Here is a 27,693-nt window from a genome sequence, read left to right as displayed (position 1 = left end):
CTTCTAGTTTGTCTTCTATATTCGATATCGGTGAAGCTAGATGTCTTACGGAGCGTATAGTAACGAGAAACGGGCCCGGGCGAGACTGTGTCTTGCTTTCGTCTCACATAGCCGCCATCTGGTTACCAAACGACAAAGTCTGAATATCTGGCCCCCATCAGAACCTTTTGCCTGGGAGTAGACATTATCTGTCACCTCCACTCCCAGGAAGGGCGTGATGCGAAAGACACCCATCGGCAATCCAGACTGGTGGATATGACCGAGAAAAAATTCAAGCGAGAAGGCGTATTCTTTAATACGCTCATGTCAATATTTAAGTGCACTGGGCTGATGAAATTCTAGAAGGTAACGTTTTCCTTGGAGTTGTGGTACCGAGGTCGAATACAGATAAGCTTAAGCTAAGCGTGGAGTAAACCACCTCAGAAAGTCCAGTCGCTTATTGGAAATTCGAAGACAAACTGCAAGTCTCTGCTTCATTCTCGGTTAACCAAATTATCTCCCACCTTATTACAAAGCTTTTACGCAAAGATCTTGCTCCGGTGTTATCCCTAACATGCTCTACTGGACTGTTCACCACGCAATCGGCGCAGCGATGTCGTGATTACCTCCACCACCCGCACCACCACCAAAATCCCACTAGAACCGAATTGATCAACGTTTCAACCCACTTAACCTTTCCTGCCAAAATGCCGAAAGAATATATTTCTCCCTTCTTCTTTATAGGTCCGATGGTCTAGCAAAGCCGTAAAGCCCCCCGCTCGCTTGTGTATCTAATCCAATCACGCCGCTCACCTGCCGCCCAAGACTCGACGTCAATACGCCTCCCCTCCCGTCTCTTCACGTTGTCTTGTCTCTCCCCTGATATGTCTTGTGGGGTCAATGGCGTGCATTCCTTGTGCTCCACATGGCGTGGGACTCTGAAGATGTTGGTATTTTTTCCCTATAAGAACTGGTTGCAGTCAGCCCGACCCTCGTCTGTGCAACACTCGAAAAAAGTCCACCAGGCGTTAAGAAAGGAGTTTCACCAGTCCCCTCTTGATTTCCCTGAAATCCTCCGATAATGGTGGATTACGAGAAGGAAGTTGAGGCCGGGGCCTCGCCAGTCCTCTCGTCGACGGCATCGTCGGACCGTGATGAAAATTATGACTTTTATCACCAGAATCGCGGACTCGAGTATACCCCAGAGGAAGCGAAGAAGACTTTGAGGAAAATTGACAAACGACTGATTCCGTTGTTATTCATAATTTACATGATTCAGGTATGAACTAGCTGTGACGTTTGGAGTGCTTTGGTCTTTGCGGATTCTTATTGCATGCAGTACCTGGACAAAAACAGTATCAACTTCGCCTCTGTCTATGGCCTCAAACAAGGAACCCATCTCAAAGGGCAGGATTACTCGTGGCTGAGTATGGTCTCCATCCTGATATCCGATATCGAGCAATGCTGACATTATCAGGTTCAATCTTTTATTTCGGTTATTTGATCGCCCAGTGGCCAGCTGGATTGGCTTTCCAAAAGCTTCCAGTCGGAAAGTTTCTGGGCAGCACAACTATAGGTACGATTCTAAAACATTGGAGAGTAGGGGAACTTTTCTAACGTACAGACACAGTTTGGGGTGGCCTGCTCATGACAACACCGGCTTGCCATAACTTCGCGGGCATCGCCATCAACCGCTTTCTCCTCGGCCTTGTCGAAGCCGTCGTCAACCCGGGCTTTGTCCTTATGATGAGTATGTGGTATACGACTCGTGAGCAGCCATTGCGCTTGGAATCCTACTACTGCACTAATGGTATTGCGACGATGTTCGGAGGGTAAGTACATGCTTAAATACATACCTTCCTGCCTGGGAGAAATGAAACTGACCCACCATGATAGACTTATTGGCTATGCTGTTGGCCATATTAACACTGGTCTGCCAAAATGGATGTATGTATTCCTCATTTTTGGGGCTTTCTCTGTCGTCATCGGTATCTTTGCGTTGTGGCTTCTTCCCGACTTGCCATCAACTGCAAAGTTCCTATCCGAGCGTGAACGTGCCATCGCCGTCGACCGCGTTGCTATCAACCGACAGGGTGTCAAGAGCCACAAGTTTAAGTGGTACCAAGTCTGGCAAGCCGCGCGAGATCCCAAGACATGGCTACTTTTCATCATGGCTATAGGCGCACAGGTGCCTAATTCAGCATTGACAAGCGTACGTTCTACGTTCCTACACACTAGATGTTCTGTTCTCTTGCTTCTTATGAGACTAACCGATATGAACCCCAGTTTACCTCCATTATTGTCGCCACCTTTGGCTTCGATACCCTCGGCACACAGTACCTCCAGATCCCCGGCGGCGCAGTCAACTTCCTTACTCTGATAATTGGTGGGTGGATCGCAACCAAATATGCAGACAGATTCCATTCGCGAAGTGCATGCATGATTGTCGCAAATTTGACTTGCATCCTTGGCTCGGGGTTGCTAGTCGGGCTGCCAGACTCGAATAAATGGGGTCGCCTGGTAGCACTTTGGCTGTGCTACTTCCAGGGTTTGGGCTTCAGCATGAGTCTGACGATCGTCAGCTCCAACATTGCCGGCTATACAAAGAAGCAGGTTACTGGTGCGTTGCTGTTTACTGGATACTGTGTCGGCAATATCATTGGGCCTCAGACGTTTAAGGAAAGCGAGGCGCCGGGATATCACAGTGCTTATATTGCGTGAGTATTTGGTGATCGCAATTTCCACGATGTATAACCTGGCTGACTTTTCTTAGAATGCTTGCTGGATATGCGGTCAAGACTGTGTCTATCGTGGCGCTGTACTTGTACATGTACCTCGAGAACAAGAGACGTGATCGCGCGGCGCTTGAAAGCCAGGAGGTGGAGGGCGATGGTGTTGAGAATGGAATGCTGGTAAGTCTACCTCGCCGTATATGGCTCGCGTAACCCGGGACTGACCATTTATCCAGGATCAAACTGAGATTGATAACAAAGCCTTCCGTTATGTTTTGTAAATAATCAGGGATATCATGTAATGCCGTACGATAATCAACGACGGTCAGAGGTCATGATATTGCCCAGATACTTAATAACCTAGTTCTCCATGCCTAGCTATTCTCTATAACACCCTTATCAGCATACTCCTGCTAGAAGCTTTCACATGTTACTCATTCTCTCCTCGTGCGGCATATGAATTCTTGCTTTGGAGCAAAATCCGTAGAGTTCTAGAAGCTAGCAGAGAGAGATAAGCGTATGCAGTGTCGAGGCAGTCAGACACAAGTATCCGTCCAACTGACGACTATGTGGAATTTCGAAACAAATACAAGAAAATTATACAGACACATCCTCGAAATACGCACACAATCAAGGCGTTAATTGTACACACAAGTCTTCCGGCAATTAAATGATATAGATTGCGCGCCCCCGCTGCGGCGATCTAAGAACTGTTGATAATCGCATCCGAGATCTTCTCGGCAAGCATATCTGCGTACTGGTTAGAAAGCTAGGAGTCACAGTCTGGACGATGGAACTTACAAACGGTCGACTGGGGATGACCAGGCGGGAGGAATGGGAATGCGCTTGCGTCCACAACACGGAGTCCCTGTACGCCGTATACGCGTGCCTGAGCGTCCACCACAGCCATGTCATCGTCAGACTTGCCCATCTTGCAGGTACAAGCCGGGTGCCAAAGCGTCATTACGTTGTTTTTGATGAACTGCAGGATATCACTATCACTTTGGACTTTGACGCCGGGGTAGTATTCTTCTCCGATGATCACAGGTGCCATTGCATCACTTTGGAAGGCCGCGCGCATTCTCTTGAATATGGCGATGGCGACTTCCTGGTCAGCTGGATCATCGAGCCAGTTAGGGTTAATGATAGGCAGGTCATCAGTGCTGGAAGATTTGATGGTGATATTGCCTCGCGATAAGGGCGCGACCAGAACGCCCAAGATGGAGGCGTACTGGTATCCGTCCTTTGGCTGGTCAGAGAGCAAATTGGAGACATTGCCGATATAACCCGCGCCAGAGATGTACTCAACTTCGGGCCAGTCCGATGGGAAATTAGATAAAGCCTTTTGAGAGCCCTGAGTGAACTTGGAGCGTAGGGCCTGTGGGATCTTCTCCCAGGCTAGATAATCGGCGACCGGGTTTGTCAAGGGGCCAGACTTCTCTGCTACCCCGTTCAAAAGCTGGCCGGCCGCGTATATGAGGTTTCTCGTGATTTTAGTAACGGTGTCGACCTGCACCCGATATGAAGGCGCGAAAAATGGATGGTCCCACATGTTTTGCCCGACACCAGGCCGGTCGGCAACTACAGCAATGTCGTACTGTTTCAGCTCATCTGCGGGACCGACACCGGATACCATCAGTAGTTGCGGAGACTGGAATGCACCAGCAGAGACTATAACCTCCTTCGAGGCTGAAAGAGTGAAGGTATTGCCGAAGATGCCCTTAACTTGCACGCCTGTGGCTCTATCCTGTTCATTGAACACGATCTTCTTCGCGAGTGTTTGTGAGTACGTCTTGAGGGTCAAAGGCTTGATAGCTGTCAGAAAGGACGCCTGGGAGCTACTGCGAAGCTCACTTGATGGATCGATTGTAGACGAGCAATACTGTCCTCCCATTAAAGAACCCGAGTTGAAGTCCTGTGTCTCGTTGATGCCAATTGCCTGCATGCCGAGGTTCATCCAGGACGAGAAGGGTTGGGCATAGTTCGAGTATGATACCTGGAGAGGGCCGCCGTTGGAGTCGAATGCATCGGCATTGTATTCCGTCGTGGCGTTGGAAGCTCGAAGCTTGGTATTTGGGGCTGTGAAGTGTGTGCTACGTTTGTAGAAGGGAAGAACGTTGTCGAAGGTGTAGCTTTGATCGTTGACAGCGTCTGCCCATTCTTGCATTGAATCTCGAGTCGGTCTATGGGATTGAGAATGAGTTTATGGTCGATTGAAAAGTTTTGTGTGGAATTACTGACCGTTGATAAATCATAAAGTTCAAAGCAGAACTGTGAGGTAGTGTCAGAGTGGCCTGAGCCATAATCTAGGAAGGCGATCACTCACGATCCTCCTAAACATTTGCCTCGAGCAAAATGTATCGCCCGCCCATTTGCACCAGGTTGCCCCCTCGTCACGAATCCCCAGTCCACTGCGGCCTGTGTATTGGGATCCGATCCCACGGGAAGCACATCGGCTGCAGGGACAGCCGCCAGAGACTCGAACTCGTACAAGCCTCCAGCTTCGATCAATGCGACCCTGAAAGAATGTTGTGCGAGACGTGTCGCAATGACGCTGCCGCCGGTACCTCCACCAACAACGACATAGTCGAAAGTCTCATCTCCGATCGCAAATGAATGGACAGCACTTGCCTGGAGTGCCAGGAGTGCATACGCTACCTTGAGCAGCATTGAAGAGGTGATAAGGCACTCAATAGACCTAGGAGTCAAGCTGGGTGGGGGCAAAAGCGGTTCTTGGGGTATGAAGAGATGTCACGGACAACCTGCATAGATCTACCGATCTATCGAGGGCCTGCAGTCAATATTTGAACATTGCTTTTTTTTTAAAGTAAGCCCCTTCTCGCCCTCAATATCCGGATTCAAGCCTCATCGTTCAGAGCTCTATTAGCTTCTGTTTCATCTGTCTATAAATTGGGCCTTTTAATCGCGCACTGACCAGCAAACAAGTGTTACGCATGTCTCACTCAATCTTGGGACATCTGCTCCAAAATTAAGCATGGCCGGCTCCACTTTTTAGTCCCGCCGGGTTGCGGCTCTCCACGAGTGAGCGAAATCGTGGTTCTTTCAAGGGCTGGTGAGGTCCTGGGCCGAGGTATGTGAGCTTGCGACGGCTAGCCTTATAATTCCTCAACTTTGAGGATTCTACAATTTCCTGGATTATTTTAATAGATAGGTGGCTTACAGAAAAAGCCCGTAGCCGAGAACTACATAAACATGTCCTCATTACCAAGGGAGGAAACAACATTCTTGCCCATCCTGTATTAATTGGAACAAAGCGCCAAAGAAAAGATATATGAGAGGGGCCGTATAAGTTGGCTTGTAGATAGGGAAAATGGCTGTGGATAGTGAACTCTGGTAGCTGAAAAATTTATTGTCGTGGTACGGAGTGCTCACAATGTATTTTTAATGACCATTTCTTATCTGAGGTTTCCTAGGGCTCGTGGCGCCTTAGGGAGGGTTTTCCTTCGGCGGGATTTCCACCACTGTAGTATGCTTTTCTGCAGATGCTTGGTTCATCTATAGGACAGATAACTGGATGGATCGTTTGGGCGCTCCCCCTCTTCTGCTTCCTATGCACGACGTAGATACATGTAGTCAAAATTTATTACGTAGATAGATGTTAGGGAGACCTTTCACGATACATCCCGAAAGGTCACTTCAAAAAGAATAGATTTAAAACGTGTCTGGCTAGACCAGTTCACTATGTTGGAGGGGCAAAAATCCCTGAGAAACCGAAACGTACATAATATCACATAAATTCCTCCCCACAATTAGGGTGTCTCCCGTCAATTCAGAATAAGTAATCGTTCCGCTTATTATTATACTGTTAGCTCGCTCTACCTCTAACTAATTACTGACAGCATCACTTCCAATGTTGACTGCAAAATCAGCTATCCGATACAAGTCCGATACTCTGATTATTACCGGTTTTGTATCGGACTAAACTCACGTGACAACGGTTTGACATCCAGAACTCTTTCTCGATAGCTTCTCATTACTAAATATCCCAAAGAGAAAAAAAAGCAAAACTAGGTGTCAGAACCTAATCTAACTACGAAGAGTACCAGTATGCTACTGAGTGAATGAGAAAAGCAAGATCGACGAAGCTGCAAACTCCCAACCGTGTGGGTCCGTCTATGTGACGCGGAGGTACGGACGACGTCACCCGGTCTCCTTACATTTTGGTCATGTCAGCGCCCATAACCAGACGCAATCGTGCCTTAGCTTCCTGTGAGCCTTGCCGGGAGAGAAAGACTAGATGCGATCATAAGAAACCAGTTTGTGCTGCCTGCGAGCGTCGTGGGCTCGACTCTCGATGCTATTACCATCCTGCACCTCTCTCCAAAAACCCGATAGGGCAGAGGCCGATCGTGCCTACGCTACCCCGACCAAGCCATGCTACACCACCTTGGATTAGGAACACTTCGAAGGGCCGTCAAGGCCATCTTGGACGTCCTACAGCTGGGCCCCACAAATTCCACACATGGCCTTTCATGTCGACCGTCTGCAAAGACACGCTGCCACAGACCCCCACGCCAGGGTCTCAGAACAGCAAAGTTTATAATGCTCACTTAGCCACCATGAAGGAGATTGTATCTCAATTGAAATATCTCCCAATCATTGAGAAGTATCTCCACCAGTACTATTCTTTCAAGCAGAATGTACTTGTACCGAAGGCAGTTGTTATGCACCTCGTGGAAACCCTCCGCAAGGATTTGGTGTCTTCAGGCCATATCCTTGGAGAAATGGACGAGCGGGTCGAGATTGGTAATGTATCTGAGATCTCAGAAGCCGTGCTGCGTTCTTCCTCCACGGAAGTAGTCATAGCACCATCGTTGGATCTGCACGGTTTCTTGGCATTATTCTGCGGCATGAATCTGCGAGTTGAGACGATCGGTCTGTTTTACGCCATGGCGGCACGCGCGTCACTCTTTTTTGTTGACCGCGACGACAAAGATAAGGACGATGGATTTCTTCAAGACATGGTTTGGTATAGCACTTTGAGCCTACGACTAGCTCGTGACCTTGCGCCTCAGTCAACAGACGTCATTATATGGTTAGCGAATGAAAATGTGCAGCTACTGTCATTTCTTGAAGGAGATGCCAGTAAGTCACATTATTCCAATATTTTTGACAGACAAAAGCTAATTATCTTCAGGCTTAAGTGTCTGGCGCTTGGTGGGTGATCTCACGACAGATCTATTGGCTCTGGGATTACATCGAGAAGCAACGTATTCTCCTGAAAGAGCGCCATTTTTTCTTGCGGAGTGCCGACGAAGATTGTTCGTTACCGAATATTATCTGGAGAAGATGTTTGGATTGGTATTTAACCTTCCCCCGCGGATTACGGCCCAATACGTCGACGTCAGGCTTCCTCTGGATCTATCAGACGATGAGCTGCTTGCTCACACACCCGATGAATTGGAGGAAGCAAAAAGCCGGCTAACTGAAGATGGCTGGAATACGGATGGAAAACATAGGGCAGCAACTTGGGCTCGACTACGTTACATCTTGAGTCAATTTCGGGAGGCAGTAGTTGAATATCAATTTCAGCCATCACAAACGGTTGACCCTTCCAAGCTGAGGTATGAACGACTGCTTTGAGAAATGTTGCATCTGTACTAACAATGCTTAGGGATTTATCATTCCGGTGCCGTCAGACTTGGGATAACTTGCTTCCCCACCTAAGATATAGCCACGACTGTTGGAAGTCCGACATGCCTCTTACCGTTTGTTACATGCATGCAAAGGTTCACCTGGCCTATCTACAAATACATTTCCAAATATACCACACTCTTGGGGAAGATAGCTCTTCACCGCTTCCGGAGATCCTTGAAGTGGCTGCAAATATACTGGAGACAGTCGTGCAAATGGGAAATTCCCGCAGCAAAGGTGCTTTCGCCTTTAATGATCTACCTGAAATCGTAGGTCCCTTTCCCTCAGAAATAACCCCACCTCTACATGAGCTGACGAAATGAAGCTTCTTTCTTGTGGCTTGTCCTCGGCCGCAGTCCTTTTGACTGCATTGGAGAATACGACCCAAGACCATTCGAGAAGTCTTCCGCCCGGCATCAAGACGTCGGCACTTATTCGGAACTTGTCCGTACTGGCTTCCCTACTTGAAAGTGTACCCAGCCCCCGAGAAAGAAATCAAACTTTCTGCTTGCAGGCTGCCAAGGCCATCACGGAAAAATTGGATAAGACTTTGGACAAGCTCGCCACGTTTAATTCTCTCGCAACCCCAGATATCGTAACCAGCAATGACGTGAGCCCGATATCAATTTTGACTTCCAATGCTGGCAGCTCCCTCTCCGATGGATATGGAGAGATCGATGCTATTAACCTGGATGATTATGAAAATTTTGATCTCATGTCTTGGGCAATTAATGTGGATCTTGGAAATCCACCCAGCAACTGGACCATGATTTAAAATCAGAGTCATCGCTGGTTTGGGGGTTGCGCACAAGTTGCTTCACAAAATATACATGAAAAGTATACAACCCGTTTGAGCGAATTTCTATAGACATGCTTGAAGAGCCAAGTCAGCAAGAGAGAGGAAATATGGAGAATGGCTCTTCAATGTATAAATTTGGTTCTAATAATGCAGTCTTGGGAATGAAAGTTTCCTTGAGCCTCATGACCTTTTAGCTAGCGAAACACTCACCCTACTTTAATGCGAAGGCGACTTGCTCCATATTCCAATCCATCCACGAGGCACCCAACGGAGGGTGGTAGATGCAACCAGTGAGTAGATCTTCGGGGCAATCAAGAGAACTCCAAATGGTAGGAAGCGATACCAGGTGGCGAGACCGGCCGTCTTTTGAACCTCCTTGGTTGATATCATGTCGTCCTTTTGCCGTTTGTGTCCCTGAATCGTAAACTTGATGACATGTCCGTCTTCCCGCTCCGAAGGTTTGAAGTACCGGGCGCCACAGTAACTAAAAAGGGGCTTAGCTGAGATCGGGGGAATAAAACACAGATTGATGTTACCTCCAATGAGCAAGACCCATTGCTGTATCAAAGCAGCCTTGAACGAACGCCGTCGAGATCTTAGGTGATACCTGCTGAGGGCTGTCAGACAGGTTTGACTCCGCGCGTTGGAGACCCTTTGCTGTAGCATGGAGTAGCTCGTAGCTCTGTTGCATTGCAGTGTTGCAGTCAATTCCACGGTTCAACATCAGCACGGGGACCAGGTTCTCGATTTGATCATCTGCCTATGACCTGTTAGCTTGTAGTGTATTAAGACCCATAGTGAGGATTCATACCAGTTCTTTTCGCAGAGAGAACATATCATTTGATCTGTAACTTGATCAGAGAGAATTTTCATGGCTTGGCAGATATTTCCACTTACATATGAACAAAATAAGAGGTGTGCTTCCATAGATCTCGCATAGCTGGAATATTGACATCGGATTTTTGAATGTCGACTCCGTAAATGAAGCTGAGGCTCATTAGCAGCGTATATTTAAAGCCGAGTAAAATGCATACGGAACGGTTGCAACCACGCAATAAACGGCAGCAGTGGCCTCACGCCGGCTCCAATATTCTTCAACTGAAGGCATTTCGTTTTCTCTGAAAATGCTGTCGATATTGTTCAGGCTCCCCACATATCTGAGCATCTCGTCACACAGCACTTCGCGCGTCTCTATTAATCTTGTCAGTCACGATCTGGTTTCCTGATACCAGTCCCAGATATAGGTTCAAGGATAACAAGATACCTTCGGAACAGACTTCACGTATATGCTCTCCGACCTCATCCCAGCAATGCAAAGCCTTCTGAAGCTCATCGTCGAACTGTGAAAGGTCTGGCTGATCGCCCTTTCCGAGCAAGGTGAAGTTGAAATATTGAAGACTCGCTTGCCTATAGGTCTCGGCAGCCTGCTGATCATGTTTCAATGAACCGCAGTCAAAAACTAGAAGTGAAGTTCAAAGCAATGATGTTAGAATTGACAAGAATATCTCTCTCACGTCTCGTTAATGGGGTTCGTACTGTCGTCATATACAAAATACTATTGGATCATTAACAAAGAATATCAGCTTAGGAAAGAAAGTACGAACCCAAGCAAAATACTTCGCAGCAGTGCAAAGAACCCGATAAGGCTGACAGCCTGGCACCCAAACCCCAGCAAAACGACCAAAGTCGGCCGCACAAAGGGATCGAGCCGTCCGCTCATCTGGCACCCATCTAGCACGATGATTAACTAAAAGTAGCGCGGGATAATTAAAGCAACAGATAGACATTACCTCCGAATCCAAGGATCAAGCTCTTCCTCACGTGCCCGCTCATAGTCTTCATGAAGATTTGGCTGCCATTCGGGAAGTAGTTTGTAGATGCTAGGAATAGTGACAATCTGACCTTCCAAAGATTCTCGGAAGGCTTGATGGGGTGTATCGGCCGACTGTTCAGTCATGACTAACGCTTGATAATTTACCTTGGTTGACTAAATTTTCGGAGAGTTTCTCTACTGCCATACATAGCTCTAGTTATAGATCCTATTTATTGTTAAGCGACGGCGGGTCCTTTACTAACTGAACCTTCGTGGCTCAGCTGAAGACAGCGAAGATATCTTATCAACTGTCACCGCTACTTAGCAGGAGTATATGTATGTAGCTGAGACGTCGTGTTAGACCTGCAGTTTGATCCACAAGGCCCATTGATTTAGCTTCTAGCCGAGGACTGAGAGGCAAAATAACCGACAGCTGTCCTGCAATGTGTTGTCCTTTGCCATAGAGCAATAATTAGAGGCAAGGCCTCTCAGGGAGGCTTAGCTGAAATATTGACTGAACATCAGTTTCTGGGCCCCTGGCAGCAAGACTGTGCATTGATGAACGTGTCAATCAACTTTTTCAGCACAGTCTTGGCATGCATAGAAGATCGAAGAAATCCGCGATCACGGAAATATTTAGATTTGACAAAACCATATTGGGACTAGAACTGCCACGTACGTATTTTTTGTTTTGTTCCACAACAGCTAGCGATCTTACAGAAGCAGCATGTACATAAAAGTGTTTCAACGCATTGTTAGGCCGAATCTTGTGGCTACCTGACCCAGTGTGGTGGAATCGAATTGCGTCAATTCTCTCCAGTAGCAGACGAAATATGAGTATCAGTTGAATTTGTAACAGTGAATCTAAATGGCTCTGTATGTCTGTTTCTATTTTCCTAGTTGAGTTGAGCTAGTATAATAACAGCGGGCATTGGATCTGATTTTTGTCCTGTTGGAAATTCAAGCCAAGATTGTATCGGGCGGTGACTGATACCTACTACCTGCTTAGTATAAGACTTAAATCACTTTTATGATCCGACTTTCTGGGTTTCTAGTTCTTCTCATATATTATATCATATAGTGTAGATATAACACTACTCCTGCAGTGGCCGCGGCCCTCAGTATTGTACGTACGTTCTAATAGCAAGACCGAGAGATTCTCGTGACACCGACTGCAGGGATGAACCCATGCCTAATACTATATGACAAGTCCCATTGAACCTAATTCAATTCAACCTTCTTGTTCTCGTTACGGCTCCTGCCCCGAGACTGGTTAAACGGGCCTGAAGACTAAATATGACAGAAACGATGTTCTTTTATGCAAAGGACATGTAACTATATATGATAGATATATAGTCACCCAGCTGCCTGCCTTGTTTTAGAACTAACGGTGAGCCGTGACAACCTACAATAACAGAGGCAGACACTAGAATGACCCGCTTTTACGCATGATCGACACAATTAAACAAAACTTAGTCTGAGTTTCTGGGAGAAAAGGAGAAGAAAACAGTGAAACCATACAGATTATGGTAATAGTCTTAATACAGGGATTTTCTCAAGATCCCTGGAGAGATCATCGACACTCAGCATATGCAGATCCCACCCAAAGCGATGAAACAGCGAGTCTTTGTGGTATAGACCTATCCTAGTTCTCTTTAGGGGGTAAGGCGCCTGATAAAGTGGCCATAAATGCCGCAGAATTGTATTTGATCTTCAACCTACCCCTTCATTCACGAATTTGGGTATGGACTTGATCCTTTACATCGGATAAGGCAAAATAACCTTATTATGAATATGGCCGCTCTACCAGCTTTTAAGCCTTATGTTCTCACGCCACTCGATCATTCCATTTTTCCTGTTTATCTTTATCCGTCATTTGCTTTCCACATCGAAAGCCCAGGCTTGGCCATTCCGATTCTCGAACTCGCCGTTTCACGGCTTGTGTATCTTCTGCCATTCCTGACTGGGAATATAACTGCTTCAACTCAATTAAAAGGAAAGGAGAATGTGTTAGAGGTGCAGCCCCCAACGCAGAGATTTCTGATGGACCACCCGATGCTGAAGATCAAGCATCACCGCCAATGCATATCTCCTATGACCTCAGGCTCAAATATCAAAACGGACCAATTGCTCAATGAAAGCCTTGTTCCGATTCCCTTCGAAATGGCCGCGGAGGCCATAAGTCCTATCTTCAGGATTCAAGCCAATATTATGAGCAATGGATTGATTCTTTGCCTAGCTTTCCACCATATGGCAATGGATGGAGTCGGCTTGTTGAATGTCGCCACAGCGCTTGCGACTTGCTGCCGTGATTCTCGGGCTGAGATCGAAACTCTGCCCACTGACCCACAACGGGAAGAACACAGTCGCCAATTGATTCTCGAAAATGGACATGTTGCTAAGAGGACCGACAAATTTGAAGCTGAGTATGGAGAGTATTCGTGGGATCTTAGTTCCAGCCCTGAATGCGATGAGCCGACCAGCAAGATCTTTAAGCTAGATGCCAGCAAAATCGAACGCATCAAAACTGAGTGCCAGCTCATGGTTGAAAAGCACCCCAATATGCCGAACCCACAATTGACAAGCAACACTGTTGTAACTGCCATACTGTGGCTGTGTTGGATCCGTGCCAAGCATCATGGTTTAGATTCAACAGAAACGCCGAACAACGCTGAATCGAGTATCCTCACAGCAGCAGACATTCGTGGAAAGATCGAGCCATGCCTACCTAGTAGTTACTTAGGTAACGCAATCATGACAGTCGAGACATCAGCCCGTATTCAAGATCTCTGGTCTACGAAAGATGTTCATCGCGAATCCTACCGCTCAGGACATGTCGACTCTCTTGAGATTAAGCACATCTCGAGACTCGCAGGATCTCTTCAAATTTCCGCCGAATCAATTGACAGTCAATACATCAGCAATGTTATATCCCATATCGTTTCTAATGACAACTGGGCAGCAACTCCACGCCCAGCCGAATTCCTGGTCAGCAGTATCCGGGCTTTTAAGCTCTACGATCTCGATTTCGGGCCGACCCTAGGCCCACTGCGAGATTTTGGCTTGGACCATAATCGCATTCCGGGTTTTTGCTGGATCAAGCCGGCCCGATACAATACGACGTTGGCGCCTTGGGAGTTAATCATCATGTTGGAGCCAAAATTCATGAGAAACCTTGAGCGGGACGGGTTGATCAACTGGCTTATCTTGAAAGATGGCCCAAGGTTGTGACTCGTCGGCTTCTTCTGGGCTATCTGCAACCGAGGTTTTTTCAACAACCCACTTAATGGACCGGTCAAGCGAATAATAGGCGTGATGAGTGGTGCGATTCTGCAAGAGTCTCCACTGCGGGTCAATAGTCCTTTTACTAAACGAAGTTACGGGAGAGGGTCATTATTGAGTGCGATGTGGGATCCGGTGAGAGCTAGCTTAAGCATGCATGCAATATTAGGTTACATTACACGGATCGCACATCATGAAAAACAGGTTTCCGTTTGGCAATGGGGTAAATACATAATGCTATGAGCACTAAACCAACTGAAACTGTCCTGGTTTCCTACTGAAAATATGACACTTAATTCTTCGTACGATACAGTAAATATCCATTCGTGGCGAAACGTTACCTGGTAGTAATCGCCTATACAGCATGATAAAACAAGTTGCTCTTATAACGGCAGCGAATAGGTTACAAACTTTATCATTAACAAAGGTAAATTGAAAACAGCCACCAGCATGGGATAGGGGCAGCCAAAATACTAAGGTAGCAAGCCCAGGCATCGTCAGAAGAATTAGACGCGGTTATTGAATCTACTCAGTCCATTAGAAAGAAGCCCTCGGTAAGAGACATTCGTGTCTACTATTTATCCAGGTTTAAGACGGCCCTCCTCACCGATGACCTACGGTTACCTTTTCCTAATAAGGTGCTAATTGCTTTGGAACTTCTTTCCAGAAACTAGATGACTGATGCGATATTCGTGAGCACGAACTATCCATCTGGGCCTATCTTAACTCCCGCTTTCACTGGGGCAACCCCAGGTCAGGTCAAGCTTCCGCTTGTCCCAATCCAGTTAGCCGCATCTCCAGTGAAGCCTTCTCTCGTCTTCGAAACGATCATGCCCGAAGTTCCTTCTACACCCCTTATCGGACGACTTGGGAATCTCCATCAGTTGTGAACAGAACCAGGGCCTTCCCATCTACACAATACTCTTTGATTTAATGATCGCATCCTTCATTTTCAAAGCGACATTCGAGCCATGCCACGTTCCGTCCAACACTGGCCAGGGGGAATTCCCAGTTTCATCCGACCACATCCAAAGACAGATTTATCTCTGGAACAGATCAAAGAAGAAGTCAAGGGCTGGCTACTCTTTGTAAAGGCATGGATCTTGTGTTTTCCAGCCAGCCACGCATACAGTGAGTACTAACTTACTGTCAGGAAAATTGGGTTCCTGCAGCCAACACTACTGCTTCTAACGACGGAGAATATGAGCTGCATCAAAGGCACCGCCTCATTGAAAAATGGGCATCAGCCACACAGGAACTTCGTGATGTGCAGCCCCTGTCAAATCCCTTAGATGTAGCGCATCAACTAATTCATTTATTCAGTCATACCAATCGCGTGCGCCCATGCCTGAAGGCCCTCAGTATCCAGCCGAAGCATTGGCACATATCTACGATACTCTTCAGCCAGGCCATACCAACGGTCTAGTTTCTATTGTCCCTGTCCACGAGGCCCATACTGCTAATCGGGCACGATGGGTTAAATTCGCGATTCTATTGTATAATTATGATATTGAGACCGGGCACTGTCTCCTCAATAGACACATGTCAGAGGCTATATTAAACCCAGAGACCACCACCATCACTAATCCTTCGATTGAAGATTTTTCTGATCTGGCAGGATTTGGAGACTGCAAACTTCATTGATATCTATCTCACACATACTGGCACCGTACTCAACTACGGGTATTGAGGCCCATATATGCTGGTTGATGAAGAGGGTCTGAGAACTGGTCGTTTGACAATGGTCGAGTATGAAATGGATAGGACTGTAAAGGATACTCTTCGTATCCGCCCATTCAATATGCGAATGCCATCTATATACGCTTCGGTCCTTGGGAAGGGTCTGGATGACATCTGTCATGTTCAGGGTGGCTATAGACACCAAAATCTCCCGTGAGTATTCTTACGAGTACCAATCATGTTCACATCCCCAGCAATCCATAGCAGATGTTCTGGAAAATCGATCGATACCTTTATCATCGCGACTCGTAGTACAGCGTGTTTTTGGCAAACCTTTACAGCTGATTCATGTACATCTGGCCTAAGAGTCTCAGGTTTGATTTCTGCACCTGTCGGGCAGAGCCCGAGTTAATCTAATCCTTATATTCTCTATATTCAAGGCCGGAACAGTGTTCGATGCAAACGTAATCTTTGATCTATTTCACAATTCGGTTCCAGACCAACTAATAGCAGGGTTTTAGGGGGTAACCTTGTTAACTGTAAGTGGTTTAATTTATACTGTCGGCCATTCGGTGGAATGCTGCTGGTGCAAACACGCTTCAGCTCCGTGGTAGCCCTTGGGCCACTTACTTGTGGGATATTTACAGCTTCGAAAAGTCTGCTTCGCTTATTCCTAAGCTCAAACTCTCAATCAGCGGGGCATTATAAAGGATACACGGTGCGTTTCGCGAGGGCAAGGGGGGTAAATTTACCTTAGTTTCGCACATAAGTATCATCATGCTATGGGCGCTGCAATCGAGGGCTCGTTTGATTTTGATCATTCGTAGATCCGAGGCTAGAATGCGAACAGTCAGAGATACCCCAGCAGAGGAGATAGCTCCAACTTGCAAGTACATATCCTTGCCATCGATATTTCCCTGTTTGCAGTCGACTAGACCCTAATATGTGAAGGAAATTAGCCTTTATCACAATAAGTCATACACTTGGTGGCTTGCTTCTTCACCTAGCGGGTACCACTGTTCGCGCTAATGAGTAGCCCGGGAATTCTAGCTAAGCTGACCGAGGGGCCGTTTCATGCCGCTACGCTTTCGAGTGAGTTCTGCAGCCGAGTCTTGTCACTGGTTGAAACGTCTGGAGAGGAAATTGATAATGCCATGATGATTCTGAAGACGAAGAAGATCGAATGTTGGTAAAGTGGTCAAATCGTGCAAGAAATATCTAGTATAACATCCGAGCTACCATTTCATTGACCGCCCTCTTTATTGAAAATAGACGAGGGCACCAGAAGCGAATTCTGTGTAGTAGGATTGAATGTACATTGTTTCTTTACCCAGTCTGTCCTGTATGCCCTGCGTATCGGGACCTTCTTCGTCGGCACGGGACTAGATTTGGGCTCCGAAGTACGCAGCTCCGAATGTTAATTTTCGGGATCTTTTGGGATCGCTCCGACGGATCCATCTGACTAGAGCTCATTGGCTCAACAAAGTGGGCACCTCGGACAACTGCCATCTCCTAAAGATCTATAACCCTGTCGCGATCTTCCCCTCCGTTGTCGCAGCTCAATTTCTCCAAGCAGGAGGCGATCCATCATGGGCAACACACTTTCAGCCTACAAGGAAACTCCCCACGAGATCGACCTGGGGTCCAAGGGGAAGATCAGAGGCATCCAGTATGACAACAAAGCCCGAAGATATGCCGGAGTTCCCTATGCGCTGCCTCCCGTCGGCGCTCATCGCTGGCGCAAGCCCCGCCCATTACCCGCAAGACACAGCTATTCTCAACCCGACGGCACTGCTTTCGACGCGTCCTATTTCCGCCCAGTGTGCCCTCAAGTGGCATTCTCTCGAGGAGCCGAGAAAGATGTCGGCGTGGAAGCATATAGCGAAGACTGCTTACTATTGAACATCTGGACACCCGTTGAAGACCCTGGCGCCAAGTCCGACAAGAAATGGCCCGTCGTGTTGTGGCTCCATGGTGGCTGGTTCCAGCTTGGTGAACCCTTGCAAGAGGTTGGCATGAATCCAACCGAACTCATCTCCACGGGAAAACTGAACGCCATCGTGATTGGAATTGGATATCGACTGAATGTTTTTGGATTCCTCGCCGGAGAGGCCTTGCTGGAAGACAGTCATGGCGAGAGTGCGGGCAATTTTGGACTGTGGGACCAGCGGCTCGCGATGGAGTGGGTCTACGAGAACATCGCAGCTTTCAACGGAGATTTGAACAACATCACACTCGGTGGTCGCAGTGCCGGTGCATATGGAACACATGCGCAGGTGCTTTATGACTTCCGGCAAGAGTCTCAGCTATTCCACCGGTTTTACATGTACTCGAATGCGATTCCAGCTCAACCGAAAGCCCTTGCCGATGTCAATCCTCAGTTCGATGAGTTTTGTGAATACTTCAAGGTCCCCGGTGACCTTTCAGGGCCAGAGAAAGTGGACAAGCTGCGTGAAGTTGATTATAAAGACCTTGTCGCAGCCATGAGCCACCTTAAAAATCATACCTTCCGACCTGTTACGGACGATTTGTTCATCTTCCAGGGATTCACTCAGTATCATCACAGCGGTGCTTTTGCGGAAGAATTCAAACAGCGGCGTCTTCGCATTCTGATCGGTGAAGTTTTGAATGAGGAGACTCTTTACGCGACATACAACAGTCCCGAGCCCAACCTTGAGTCGCTGAGACTCCAGGTATCGAACTATTACGCCCCAGAGACTGCGGACCGGGTAATCAAGGAATACCAACTCCCTTCGACCGGTGACCCAAGTGAATGGAAGACGCTCTTTGGAAAGATCATCTCCGACGGCCAAGTCCGAGCACCTTCTCGATGGTTGATACACAATCTGAGTACTCATGGAGTCGCTCTGCGGGATATTTGGCGCTACAGAATTGCATACAGACTATCTTTCATCACAGAAAAGGTAGCACCTCTTTTCTTTGGTGTGGCCCATGCCATGGACAAGCCATTCTGGAAGTAAGTACCCTTAGAAGATGTGCAGGTGAATGTAGATAGAAAGTTACTAACGTGTCTGAATAGCTTCTCGATCTTGCATGGCCCGACTACGGCTGAGAGAAAATTAATGGAGGATTGGATTGAGCAATTTGTCGCCTTTGTGAATGACAATCAAGCGTATGAATTCGGTACGAGTGCGATCGATGAGATGAAGGTAGCCGCGCCTGATGGTACTATTGAGGTACAAAAGGACCGACGCTGGGAGAGCTTGGTCAAGTTAGGCGAGGTGTTCGCAAATGATGTTTGATACTTATGAAATCGAAGAGTCATGTATGGTATGACAAAACTGTCAAGCGAGATATACATTTCCAGTATGATGAAGGCCTGAAGAGACGTTGTAGAAAATATGAGTTACCATAAAACGATCATCCCTGACCCTTGCTGAGCTAGTCCCCGCCAACACTATCCTCTAGCAATACCTTCACCATCTTCTCCACGTAGTCCCATCCTTTGAACAAGCTAGGGACATCTTTGAGATAGGGACGGTCATGCACCCCCATACTCCTCAGGACTCGGGAAATCCCACATCATAGGTTTTTGGCATTGACTTATTCCAGGGTCATTTCAATGCCCTCGTCCATACCCGCCTGCTGGGCAAGTTAAACGGCCAGCCCGTTGGCCTCTATGGATTGACGGAGTGAGGCCAGGCCGGTAGCAGTCGAGCAATGCCCTGACCTTGAGTGCGTGGTGAGAAGAGAAGAGCCTTTGGAGGTTGTTATGAAGGTGGTGATGTATGGGGGAGATGTAGCCTTCGGGCTGCGCAATATGCTCCTTGTTGAGGTTGAGGAGGCAGGGCTTCGTCATTGTTCAAAATGAGAGGGTGTTGCCAAGGCTTGAAAGCAAGGGTCGGAGAAGACAGCGAGTGCCGTTGAAGTTTTTTGATCACTTATGTTAGAGTTTTTCCTTGCGAATTGAATGTTGGAGAGGTACCGGGGCAGCCTCTCAACTAACCCTACCCCGGCCGGGTATAACGGTCCTCAGAAAGTCTTCGTAGGTGAACAAGTTGTTCAGAGGCACTTGGGGGAAGTGGGGTAATACGGTACAAAGGCAGCGAAGCTTCAAGGCAACGAGCTTTTCTAGGTTGTGAGGATGCTATCATAAGAGCTAGGTAGGTTCTCTCGTCTTCTCTACGGATCCGGGTGACTCCCTTTTGAAAAAGTCTAGGTTTCACTTCCGTTAGTCTTTCAACTGGAAGTGAACAGTAAAATATTTTGTTTGACTTTCGTGATTCGTGATTATATGCTCAGGTAATGTACAACTTCAAAATTCCAACCTTTATAGCTTAGAGGATGTAGCCTTAGCAACCAAGTGCGCGTTGACAGGAGTAACAGCTTTACCCTTCTCGTAGAAAGAGATGATATTCTCCATACCGAGACGCTCAAAGCCAATGTGTGAGTCCAGAGAAGCACCGGCATTGTGCGAAAGGATCTCGACGTTCTTCATCTTACCCAGTTCATGGTTGACATGGGGCTCATTGTAGTGCACGTCCAAACCAGCAGCGGAGAGCTGACCCTTCTTCAGAGCATCGAGCAAGGCAGCCTCGTTGAGGAGCTTACCACGGGCAATGTTGACGAGCCGCGAGCCGCGCTTCATCTTCGACAGCAGAGAAGCATTGAGCAAGGTCTCGCCGCTGAAAGGTGTCGCCACCACGACGCAGTCAGACTCGGCGAGGAGGGTGTCCATGCTCTTGTGGTAAGTAGCCTGGGAGACCTTCTCCAGCTCGCGGGGCATCTGGACAATGTCGTGATACAGGATCTTCATGTTGAGAGCGAGGTACGCCTTTTCAGCAGTACGGCGGCCGATCTGACCAAATCCGATGATACCAAGAGTGTGACCCTTGGGGTTGAAAGAGACCGGCGCGAGATTGCGGTTCGCATCAACAAACTGATCAGGATCCAGAGAACGAGCAGCCATTCCCGACCAAGAGAATAAGCGGAAGGTGGAGATGATCAGCCAGAGGGCTGCATCGGCCACAGACTCGGTGCAAGCAGCAGCAGCATTGCAATACACAACTCCTAAATCGTTCATCAGTATCCGCCTCCTGGTGTATAAAATACCTCGAGTCCACCCAAAAGATTTGAGCTTACCCTTCCTCGCCAAGCAGGCAGTATCAACCCAATCGAAGCCAGCACCAGCACTAGCATACACCTTACATGAGTCAGGAAGCAGGGAGATTAATTCCTCATCCCAGTTACCCATCTCACCACCTGTGTTCCAGAAGGGCCGATACATAGCAGAGAAGTCGCCAAACTTCTTCTCCTTCAAAGCACAGATGAACTCCGGGCGCGACATGCTGTACGAGCGACGGATCTCAAACTGATCCTTGAACTTTGCGTACAATTCATGATTCCAGCGGATGTCATCACCTAATTGAAGGACGATTGGCTTGGCCATTTTGATTGTTTTCTTTGGGTGGATTTGGAGTTGGAGAGGCGGGTAAAACCACGGATAAAACGAACTCAGTAGAAAATTGTAGGATAGATCTAACCCGAGACAAGCGAATTTAAGAAATTAAGTATCGTGAGATCCATTTTTACAGCCTTTTGCAACGGTTATTGCCTTGCAATGCGGGCTCTGTCTTCGTCGGCTATTGACGATGTTCGGCTATAGAAATCCGATGCCTCACCGAGTGTGGGGTCTCCCCCCACGACTCGGATACATCTCCGCACGGTCCCCATGGAGAAAGATGATGAGAAGAGGTTTATGGGCGTCTATGGGGTATTTACCATGAGAATTAACTCCCGTTGATCATTGTCGCTTCTCCGCACTACAATAATACCGTGAGCCTAGACCTCCTCTCGTCTTGATGGCGGGTTCGCTGGGTTGTTAGACTTTCTGCAGATCCCCTGATTCGGAAGTGTATTCACAACGACACTTGCTGAAGTATGTGGAAACTTGATGCTTTTTATAGAATGAACTATCAGGAAGCCAGGTTCAGTTGACCGCCAGTTGACTTTGTTACCCTGACCTCTGGCTCCAGCGAGGCGGAAAGTGGCAGGCAACAGGCTGGATAACTGCAGATTCCTGTGATGATTGGCCCGGAGACTTGATTCTGTGTATGCTGTACCTAAGCTCTTGCCAGCTTGGTAATAAGGCTAACCAGTCATGGACATATAAGCATTTGCTAACTTTAATCAAATAGAATATCCCTAGGGAGGTTTGTTTAGACTATACGCCGCACTTCATGTGGAGGCGGGTAATAGATGATACTCTTAATCCAACGAAGAAGCTGCCCTCTTGATTTCATACGTTATATCCACAGTTCAGCTAAAGACAGTTTGCCCGACAAAGATAATATGATATCCACTCTCCTGTATCTATGATTTAGTGCTACAATTCGTTTAATTTCCCTAGCATCGTAGCCCCCTCGTATTGAAGGGCGCCGCAGAGGCATTTTACAAAGATTTAGTCTGCGGATTAGAAGAATCTGATTCAAAGACTTTTTGGGTTATTTTATCCAACCTATCTCTGGGCTTCAGCAATGAGATAGATTATCATGTAACCGCCGCTAGAGACCTTCAGCACTATCTCTTTATGTTTCTCTTCCGAGCAACCTCGTTAAGAGAGCCTAGTCCGCCCAACAAGATCACTACTTCTCAATTCACCCAGAAACGGTTGTACATATCAATTAATATACTTCCTGACCGCCCCTCCCTCGCTGCTTACCATGCGTTGAGTTCTATAACTTCATTAAGAACGAGAGCTCTTCGCAAAAGAAACATCACAAAATAGTAAACATTCTCCGCTAGCTAAAGGTTAGTGTAAAGTTACCTTGAGTGTAACATATAGGGTTTTAGAAGTACCGAATGATCTACCGCTCTCGTTTCAAGCCCATTCTATTTATGTTGATACATTTTGGAGGCCTCTCCATGTGGTCACTTTCGCGGAAAGGGCGGTGGTAACCGTCCTCGAGATCGATGGCAACCTCATATTCATATCAACAGGCTGCTTAGTTGCTTCGCGGCCTAGCATTTGTGATTCTTCCGAACTCTCCTCTTTAACTTATTCAAGTTCAACTCCAACCATCCATCGTCAACTCCTGCACTCCTCGTTGCCTAAACACCGATCCTCAAGCGATTGATATCACACCTTCAACTCTCGCAGTCCACATTGCTCAACCCTCCTTCTTCAAGCGATTGATATCCTCTTCTCAAACCTACGATCCTCATCACATAAACACCCATCCTCAAGCGATTGATATCTTACCTTTGACTCTCAAAAATGCCTCCTTCAGTCCCGGACTTTCACGACGGCCGCAGTGGCACCCGAACTCCCGTGGAAGCCCTCGATATTGGGCGTATGAAAACATGGCAAATCTACCACATCGACCTACTACGTGCATGGGACCTCGCCAAGAAAGGATTCAAAGGCGTGCCAAAGAACATGCGTCTGAGCGATGAGGCCGCTTTTTCATTCTCTGTTTTCATGCCTCCGTCCATGCGTGCCAAATACTTCCCGTACGACTTCGACTCCCGCGGCGATCTTCGAGAATGTCGCATCGCCCAAGACCCGCCGATGATCATCAAGTGCCACGGCATCAACTGGTTCCCCACCTACCGCGGTGGGAACATCCTATGCGGTTCCTGGTGGAGAGCAATTGGCTGGCTTCGGAGCCTCGAGGTATCACCGGATTACGGCTACAAGATCGGTGAATTTGTCGCTCCCCCAGAAGCTGCCAAACTTTGCACGACCCCCCTTCAGCTGGATGGTCACCGGCTGCGTCCTTCTCCCTCCGGGATCAGCCCTTATAAGCTAGCCCTGGAGTTTGTTCCTCCGGTCTCCTTGGAGGATGCTATTGCCCGCCAGGGCATAGCTCTCGACATGGACGTGGCGTCCCACCAGGTCCTTGTCATCAAGGCCAAGGAGAAGTACGCCTTTCAATTCTTGCCGGAAGTTGAAGGCTTCCACTATCTTGCGGGCCCTCACTCTGATCCGAGAGATCCTGCTCAGAGAATCCTCCGGCACCCTGCCACAAAGGATGAGGATCTCAAGGAGAAGTATGGGGGCCCATACAAGAATAGTGGAGATTCGGAGGAGCTGTGAGGTGGAACGGCCCAATCAAGGGGCGTGGGCGTGTGGATTTGTTTTTTGTGCTTTTCAGTAGCCTAGTGCTACTGCAGTTTTCAATCAGTAAGCCCAAACAATGGGCTGTTTTTGCGTGAGACTTGCTTCCCTTTTAGCTCAAACAAACTGTAGAATCTGCGTGCTTTGTAAACAACATCCTTTGTAATCTGAATTCTCCTCACCTCTCTGATACCTCCATCACTATGCGTAGACTCAAAGACCAAGTTCTTATCGTGACTCTAGAGAGAGTATCTAGATGATCTTAACTTTGACTTTTCGCAAAAAAGTAACGTCATGTTTAATCACATTTCCTTGCCTTTTGTCGTTGCTAAGAGGCAATCTTCCCATTCGAACTATAAAATCGACAGCTCCATGGAAATAACGTCCAAGGTGTACGTGCGCATTACATAATGGTTATCAACTATGTAGCTAAGTCAACATAAATTACACTTAAGAGGTTGTTGCTCAGGCTAGCAAACAAGAGGTACGTGGGTGACGAGTTTAGAATAATGATATGACTAGCCCTGCGCAGGGATACTAAAGCCAGGTTATTATTCCGCTTAATAGCTACAAGCGACCGCTTAAACATCAATAATCGCAGGGAAACATCTCGCCATCTCACCATACATAAATTCTTTGCGACAATTCCTCCTTGCGAAGGACTATGGTCTCCCCGGATTCTCTTGCGGGGAAATGTACTAGAATTCCATACTCCTGCGCCTCTAGGATGAAAACAAACGCCACGGAAAGCATAACGATGGCGGGGCATGGAGTAATTTCGGCTCCCTAGAAGATTCTCGGAGGAATCAACCCATAAATTCCCGCATTCGATCCACCGGGATGCCGAATCGCGCCCGTATCTGGTCAATGAGGTGATTTCGGGGAAATACTGGAGTAATATGGGGAGATCTTCGGGCGGTTGCGTCATTTCTATTTGGCAGCTGCTGCATTCTTGGCAACCAAAACCCCGTGGGCTCATGGCCACCCCAGAAACTAGCAATCCAAAGGCTAATTTAGCGTCGATTGGCCGCCAATACCACATGTTGAGTTTCCTGTCGTGCACAGAGATCCGAAGATGTGGCGATTAAAATCCGGAGTTGTCACATCGCTTTCCCCAGTCTTCTATATAAAGGGCGGGGTCTTGACGCATAGAACTATCCCCAGATCTGCACATTCTTTCATTTGAGCTGTACAGCAATTATGAAGACAAACACACTTGCTACAGCGGTAACACTAGGCGCGAGTACCTCGCCAGTATGGGGTCAATCTCTTACGGTCGAGATGATTGACAAAATGGCCAATAACACACTCTTCACGAGATGGAGGCCGACTTCGCATTTCCTTGCCCCTGCAGGATGGATGAATGTATAACCCCGTCCTAATTCAAGGAGATCGAGACGTTGAATGTGCATAGCTAACACATTTCTGCTGATCAGGACCCTTGTGGACCGATGTATGACCCGGTTCAGAATCTCTATCACTTGCATTACCAATTCCACCCCAACCATGTAAACTGGGGTATGGACTCCTCCTTGCAACCTTTTGAAGCGGGGTACTGATCATTGTTCCAGGTAATATCTCCTGGGGACACGCAACATCCCCCGATCTCATTACCTGGACGGATGTTGGCCATCTCCCCAACGATGGAGTCCCTGCCTGGAAGGACGACCAAGCACAATCAATCGGCACAACCAATATCACCAGCAAGCACAACCCATCTCTATACAACCACCTGGGTATCTTCTCAGGAACCAGTCACTCTGTCAACCTTACTGGCGGCGTCGACGGCACTATTCTGACCTTCTACACGGCTGTGTCACGTCTCCCTACATCATGGAGTCAGCCATACCTCACTGGTACCGAAAGCCAAGGTCTTGCCTACTCTACCGATGGCGGAATTACCTGGGAGCAATACGAGAACAACCCTATCTTATCCGATCCTCCCGCCGACTGGAACATTACGGGCTGGCGTGATCCCTTCTTCGAGCCATGGCCACAAATGGACGCCTTCCTCAACCTGTCCGAGCCTCACTGGTATGCTGTCTTCGGCTCCGGTATCAAGGAGGTTGGTCCTCGGATGCCTCTATACCGTGCCCCGGCTTCGGACCTTACCAACTGGACTTTCTTGGGAGCGCTCTGGGAGCCGGAGAAGAATAGTACTCTTGGCTCACTGGAGGAAACTGGTACCTACGGGTTCAATTTCGAGCTTTCAAACTTCTTCTCGATTGGTGATCGGTACTTTGTCAGTATGGGCGTTGAAGGTGGCAATGTCAGTTTCCATCAGCAGAAGTGGTCTCTGTGGAATGAGGGAACGTTGTCCGTGAGGGCCAATGGCAGCGTTGCTTTCGAACCTATTGCTGGCGGTGCAAGTGATTGGGGTCTGCTGTACGCGGTAAGTACTAATCTCTTGAAAGCTCATTGGGAGTTCCTCTTGAAAAAAAGATCCACTGACATGATACAAGTTGACTACTTTCAACGATACCAAGAACAACCGTCGAATCCAATGGGGCTGGGCTGAAGAGGACATGAACAACTATGCCATCACGCAGCAAGGCTATCAAGGATCACTCGCGCTGCCTCGGGAGATCTTCATCAAAGACACGCCCAACGTGATCCACGATCTTACCAACAGCACGTCTCCCGGTAACGCACGCTACTTTGCCAACTCAAACGGCACATGGACAGCCAGCACCCTCGGTGTCCGTCCAGCACCCGATGTTGTCAAGGGCCTCCGTCACGGATCCAACCATACCCGCTACCCATGCCACAAGGACAGCAAGAACATCAACCTACCCTCCAAGCTCTCGAACTCATACCAGCTAGATGTGGACATCAAACAAACCACCGGAATAGCAGGAGTCACCATCGCCGCCTCTCCCAACCGCGAAGAATACACAAACATCTTCTTCAACCCATCCAACAACAGCATCGCCGTTGACCGCAGCCACTCCTCGCTGATCACCGAGTTCGCCAACTCCACGCACGAAGGCTACTTCAAGCTGTACACACTGCGAGGCAAGAACGGGAAGAACACCACCGAGTCCATCCAGATGAGCATCTTCGTTGACGGCTCCCTGGTCGAGGTATACGTTAACGAGCGCTTCGCTCTGACGACTCGCATCTACCCCAGTCGTGAAGATAGTACCGGGATCGCGCTGTACTCTGCTCCGGATGCGAAGGTGGAATACTCCAAGATCGAGCTCTGGGATGGTCTGTTGAATGTTTGGCCTGGAAGGCCGGAGAATAGCAGCTCGCTTCTTGTATGGGATACCGCGGCTGAGACGGGGGATTATGTCTGGTGGACGGGGAACTGAGGCCGTGACGTGCCAGGAACAGCGATGACTTTGTGTAAATTGTTTGTTGATAGATCTGGGATAGAAAAGCTCTAGGATTCTAGAACAGTGTTCAAGAATAAAATAATCCCGCCTCCATGGATTGAACCCTCAACCTCTGGCTACCATACCAACTCATCGCGAGCCCAACAGTGACCTCCTTCAAACGCTGACCTTCAACAGATCCCCCAACATATCCAACCACCAACGCTCTTAAAAGCTAATTTAAACCTACAAAACAATTCTATTCATTTTCTTGATAATATTGATATCAAATTCTTATACAAAAATCAGAAATTGTCGTTGTGGCGGGGTAATATAAGGTTCCATAAACAAAAATG

At 47.8% G+C, this 27,693-nt stretch overlaps 9 protein-coding genes across 9 annotated transcripts; 6 read left to right on the top strand and 3 right to left on the bottom strand.

The window, feature by feature from the left end:
* Positions 1–1,060: 1,060 nt before the first annotated feature.
* N7496_012630 (putative MFS transporter) lies at positions 1,061–2,992 on the top strand (the record flags this gene model as incomplete). Its single annotated transcript, XM_056705543.1, has 8 exons — positions 1,061–1,258; positions 1,319–1,406; positions 1,457–1,555; positions 1,610–1,811; positions 1,876–2,191; positions 2,266–2,696; positions 2,753–2,891; positions 2,948–2,992. 8 exons carry the CDS (start codon positions 1,061–1,063, stop codon positions 2,990–2,992), a joined length of 1,518 nt encoding a protein of 505 aa, XP_056549441.1.
* Positions 2,993–3,414: 422 nt separating this feature from the next.
* On the bottom strand, positions 3,415–5,381 carry N7496_012629 (GMC family oxidoreductase; the record flags this gene model as incomplete). The annotated part of the gene is made up of 4 exons (XM_056705542.1): positions 3,415–3,461; positions 3,513–4,894; positions 4,953–4,982; positions 5,038–5,381. The coding sequence occupies 4 exons, from the start codon at positions 5,379–5,381 to the stop codon at positions 3,415–3,417; spliced, it is 1,803 nt and encodes a 600-aa protein (XP_056549440.1).
* A 1,823-nt stretch (positions 5,382–7,204) lies between these two features.
* On the top strand, positions 7,205–9,141 carry N7496_012628 (fungal specific transcription factor domain-containing protein; the record flags this gene model as incomplete). Its single annotated transcript, XM_056705541.1, has 4 exons — positions 7,205–7,817; positions 7,870–8,296; positions 8,347–8,635; positions 8,692–9,141. 4 exons carry the CDS (start codon positions 7,205–7,207, stop codon positions 9,139–9,141), a joined length of 1,779 nt encoding a protein of 592 aa, XP_056549439.1.
* A 240-nt stretch (positions 9,142–9,381) lies between these two features.
* N7496_012627 (terpene synthase family protein) lies at positions 9,382–11,122 on the bottom strand (the record flags this gene model as incomplete). Its single annotated transcript, XM_056705540.1, has 9 exons — positions 9,382–9,649; positions 9,702–9,925; positions 9,977–10,010; positions 10,063–10,152; positions 10,200–10,356; positions 10,430–10,624; positions 10,702–10,720; positions 10,770–10,896; positions 10,956–11,122. The coding sequence occupies 9 exons, from the start codon at positions 11,120–11,122 to the stop codon at positions 9,382–9,384; spliced, it is 1,281 nt and encodes a 426-aa protein (XP_056549438.1).
* A 1,650-nt stretch (positions 11,123–12,772) lies between these two features.
* N7496_012626 (Transferase) lies at positions 12,773–14,209 on the top strand (the record flags this gene model as incomplete). The annotated part of the gene is made up of 1 exon (XM_056705539.1): positions 12,773–14,209. The coding sequence occupies one exon, from the start codon at positions 12,773–12,775 to the stop codon at positions 14,207–14,209; it is 1,437 nt and encodes a 478-aa protein (XP_056549437.1).
* Positions 14,210–17,529: 3,320 nt separating this feature from the next.
* N7496_012625 (uncharacterized protein) lies at positions 17,530–19,203 on the top strand (the record flags this gene model as incomplete). Its single annotated transcript, XM_056705538.1, has 2 exons — positions 17,530–18,917; positions 18,981–19,203. The coding sequence occupies 2 exons, from the start codon at positions 17,530–17,532 to the stop codon at positions 19,201–19,203; spliced, it is 1,611 nt and encodes a 536-aa protein (XP_056549436.1).
* A 1,028-nt stretch (positions 19,204–20,231) lies between these two features.
* N7496_012624 (D-mandelate dehydrogenase-like dehydrogenase) lies at positions 20,232–21,350 on the bottom strand (the record flags this gene model as incomplete). The annotated part of the gene is made up of 2 exons (XM_056705537.1): positions 20,232–20,971; positions 21,044–21,350. 2 exons carry the CDS (start codon positions 21,348–21,350, stop codon positions 20,232–20,234), a joined length of 1,047 nt encoding a protein of 348 aa, XP_056549435.1.
* A 1,827-nt stretch (positions 21,351–23,177) lies between these two features.
* On the top strand, positions 23,178–23,999 carry N7496_012623 (uncharacterized protein; the record flags this gene model as incomplete). The annotated part of the gene is made up of 1 exon (XM_056705536.1): positions 23,178–23,999. One exon carries the CDS (start codon positions 23,178–23,180, stop codon positions 23,997–23,999), a length of 822 nt encoding a protein of 273 aa, XP_056549434.1.
* Positions 24,000–25,220: 1,221 nt separating this feature from the next.
* On the top strand, positions 25,221–27,334 carry N7496_012622 (glycoside hydrolase family 32 protein; the record flags this gene model as incomplete). The annotated part of the gene is made up of 4 exons (XM_056705535.1): positions 25,221–25,385; positions 25,457–25,538; positions 25,592–26,412; positions 26,483–27,334. 4 exons carry the CDS (start codon positions 25,221–25,223, stop codon positions 27,332–27,334), a joined length of 1,920 nt encoding a protein of 639 aa, XP_056549433.1.
* Between the last annotated feature and the right edge of the window lie 359 nt (positions 27,335–27,693).

This window comes from Penicillium cataractarum, assembly GCF_028827025.1.
Source record: "Penicillium cataractarum strain IBT 29864 chromosome Unknown utg000010l, whole genome shotgun sequence".
Classification (NCBI taxonomy): Eukaryota; Fungi; Ascomycota; class Eurotiomycetes; order Eurotiales; family Aspergillaceae; genus Penicillium; species Penicillium cataractarum.
Note: the sequence above shows the minus strand (reverse complement) of the source record. Positions and strands in the feature narration are given on the sequence as shown.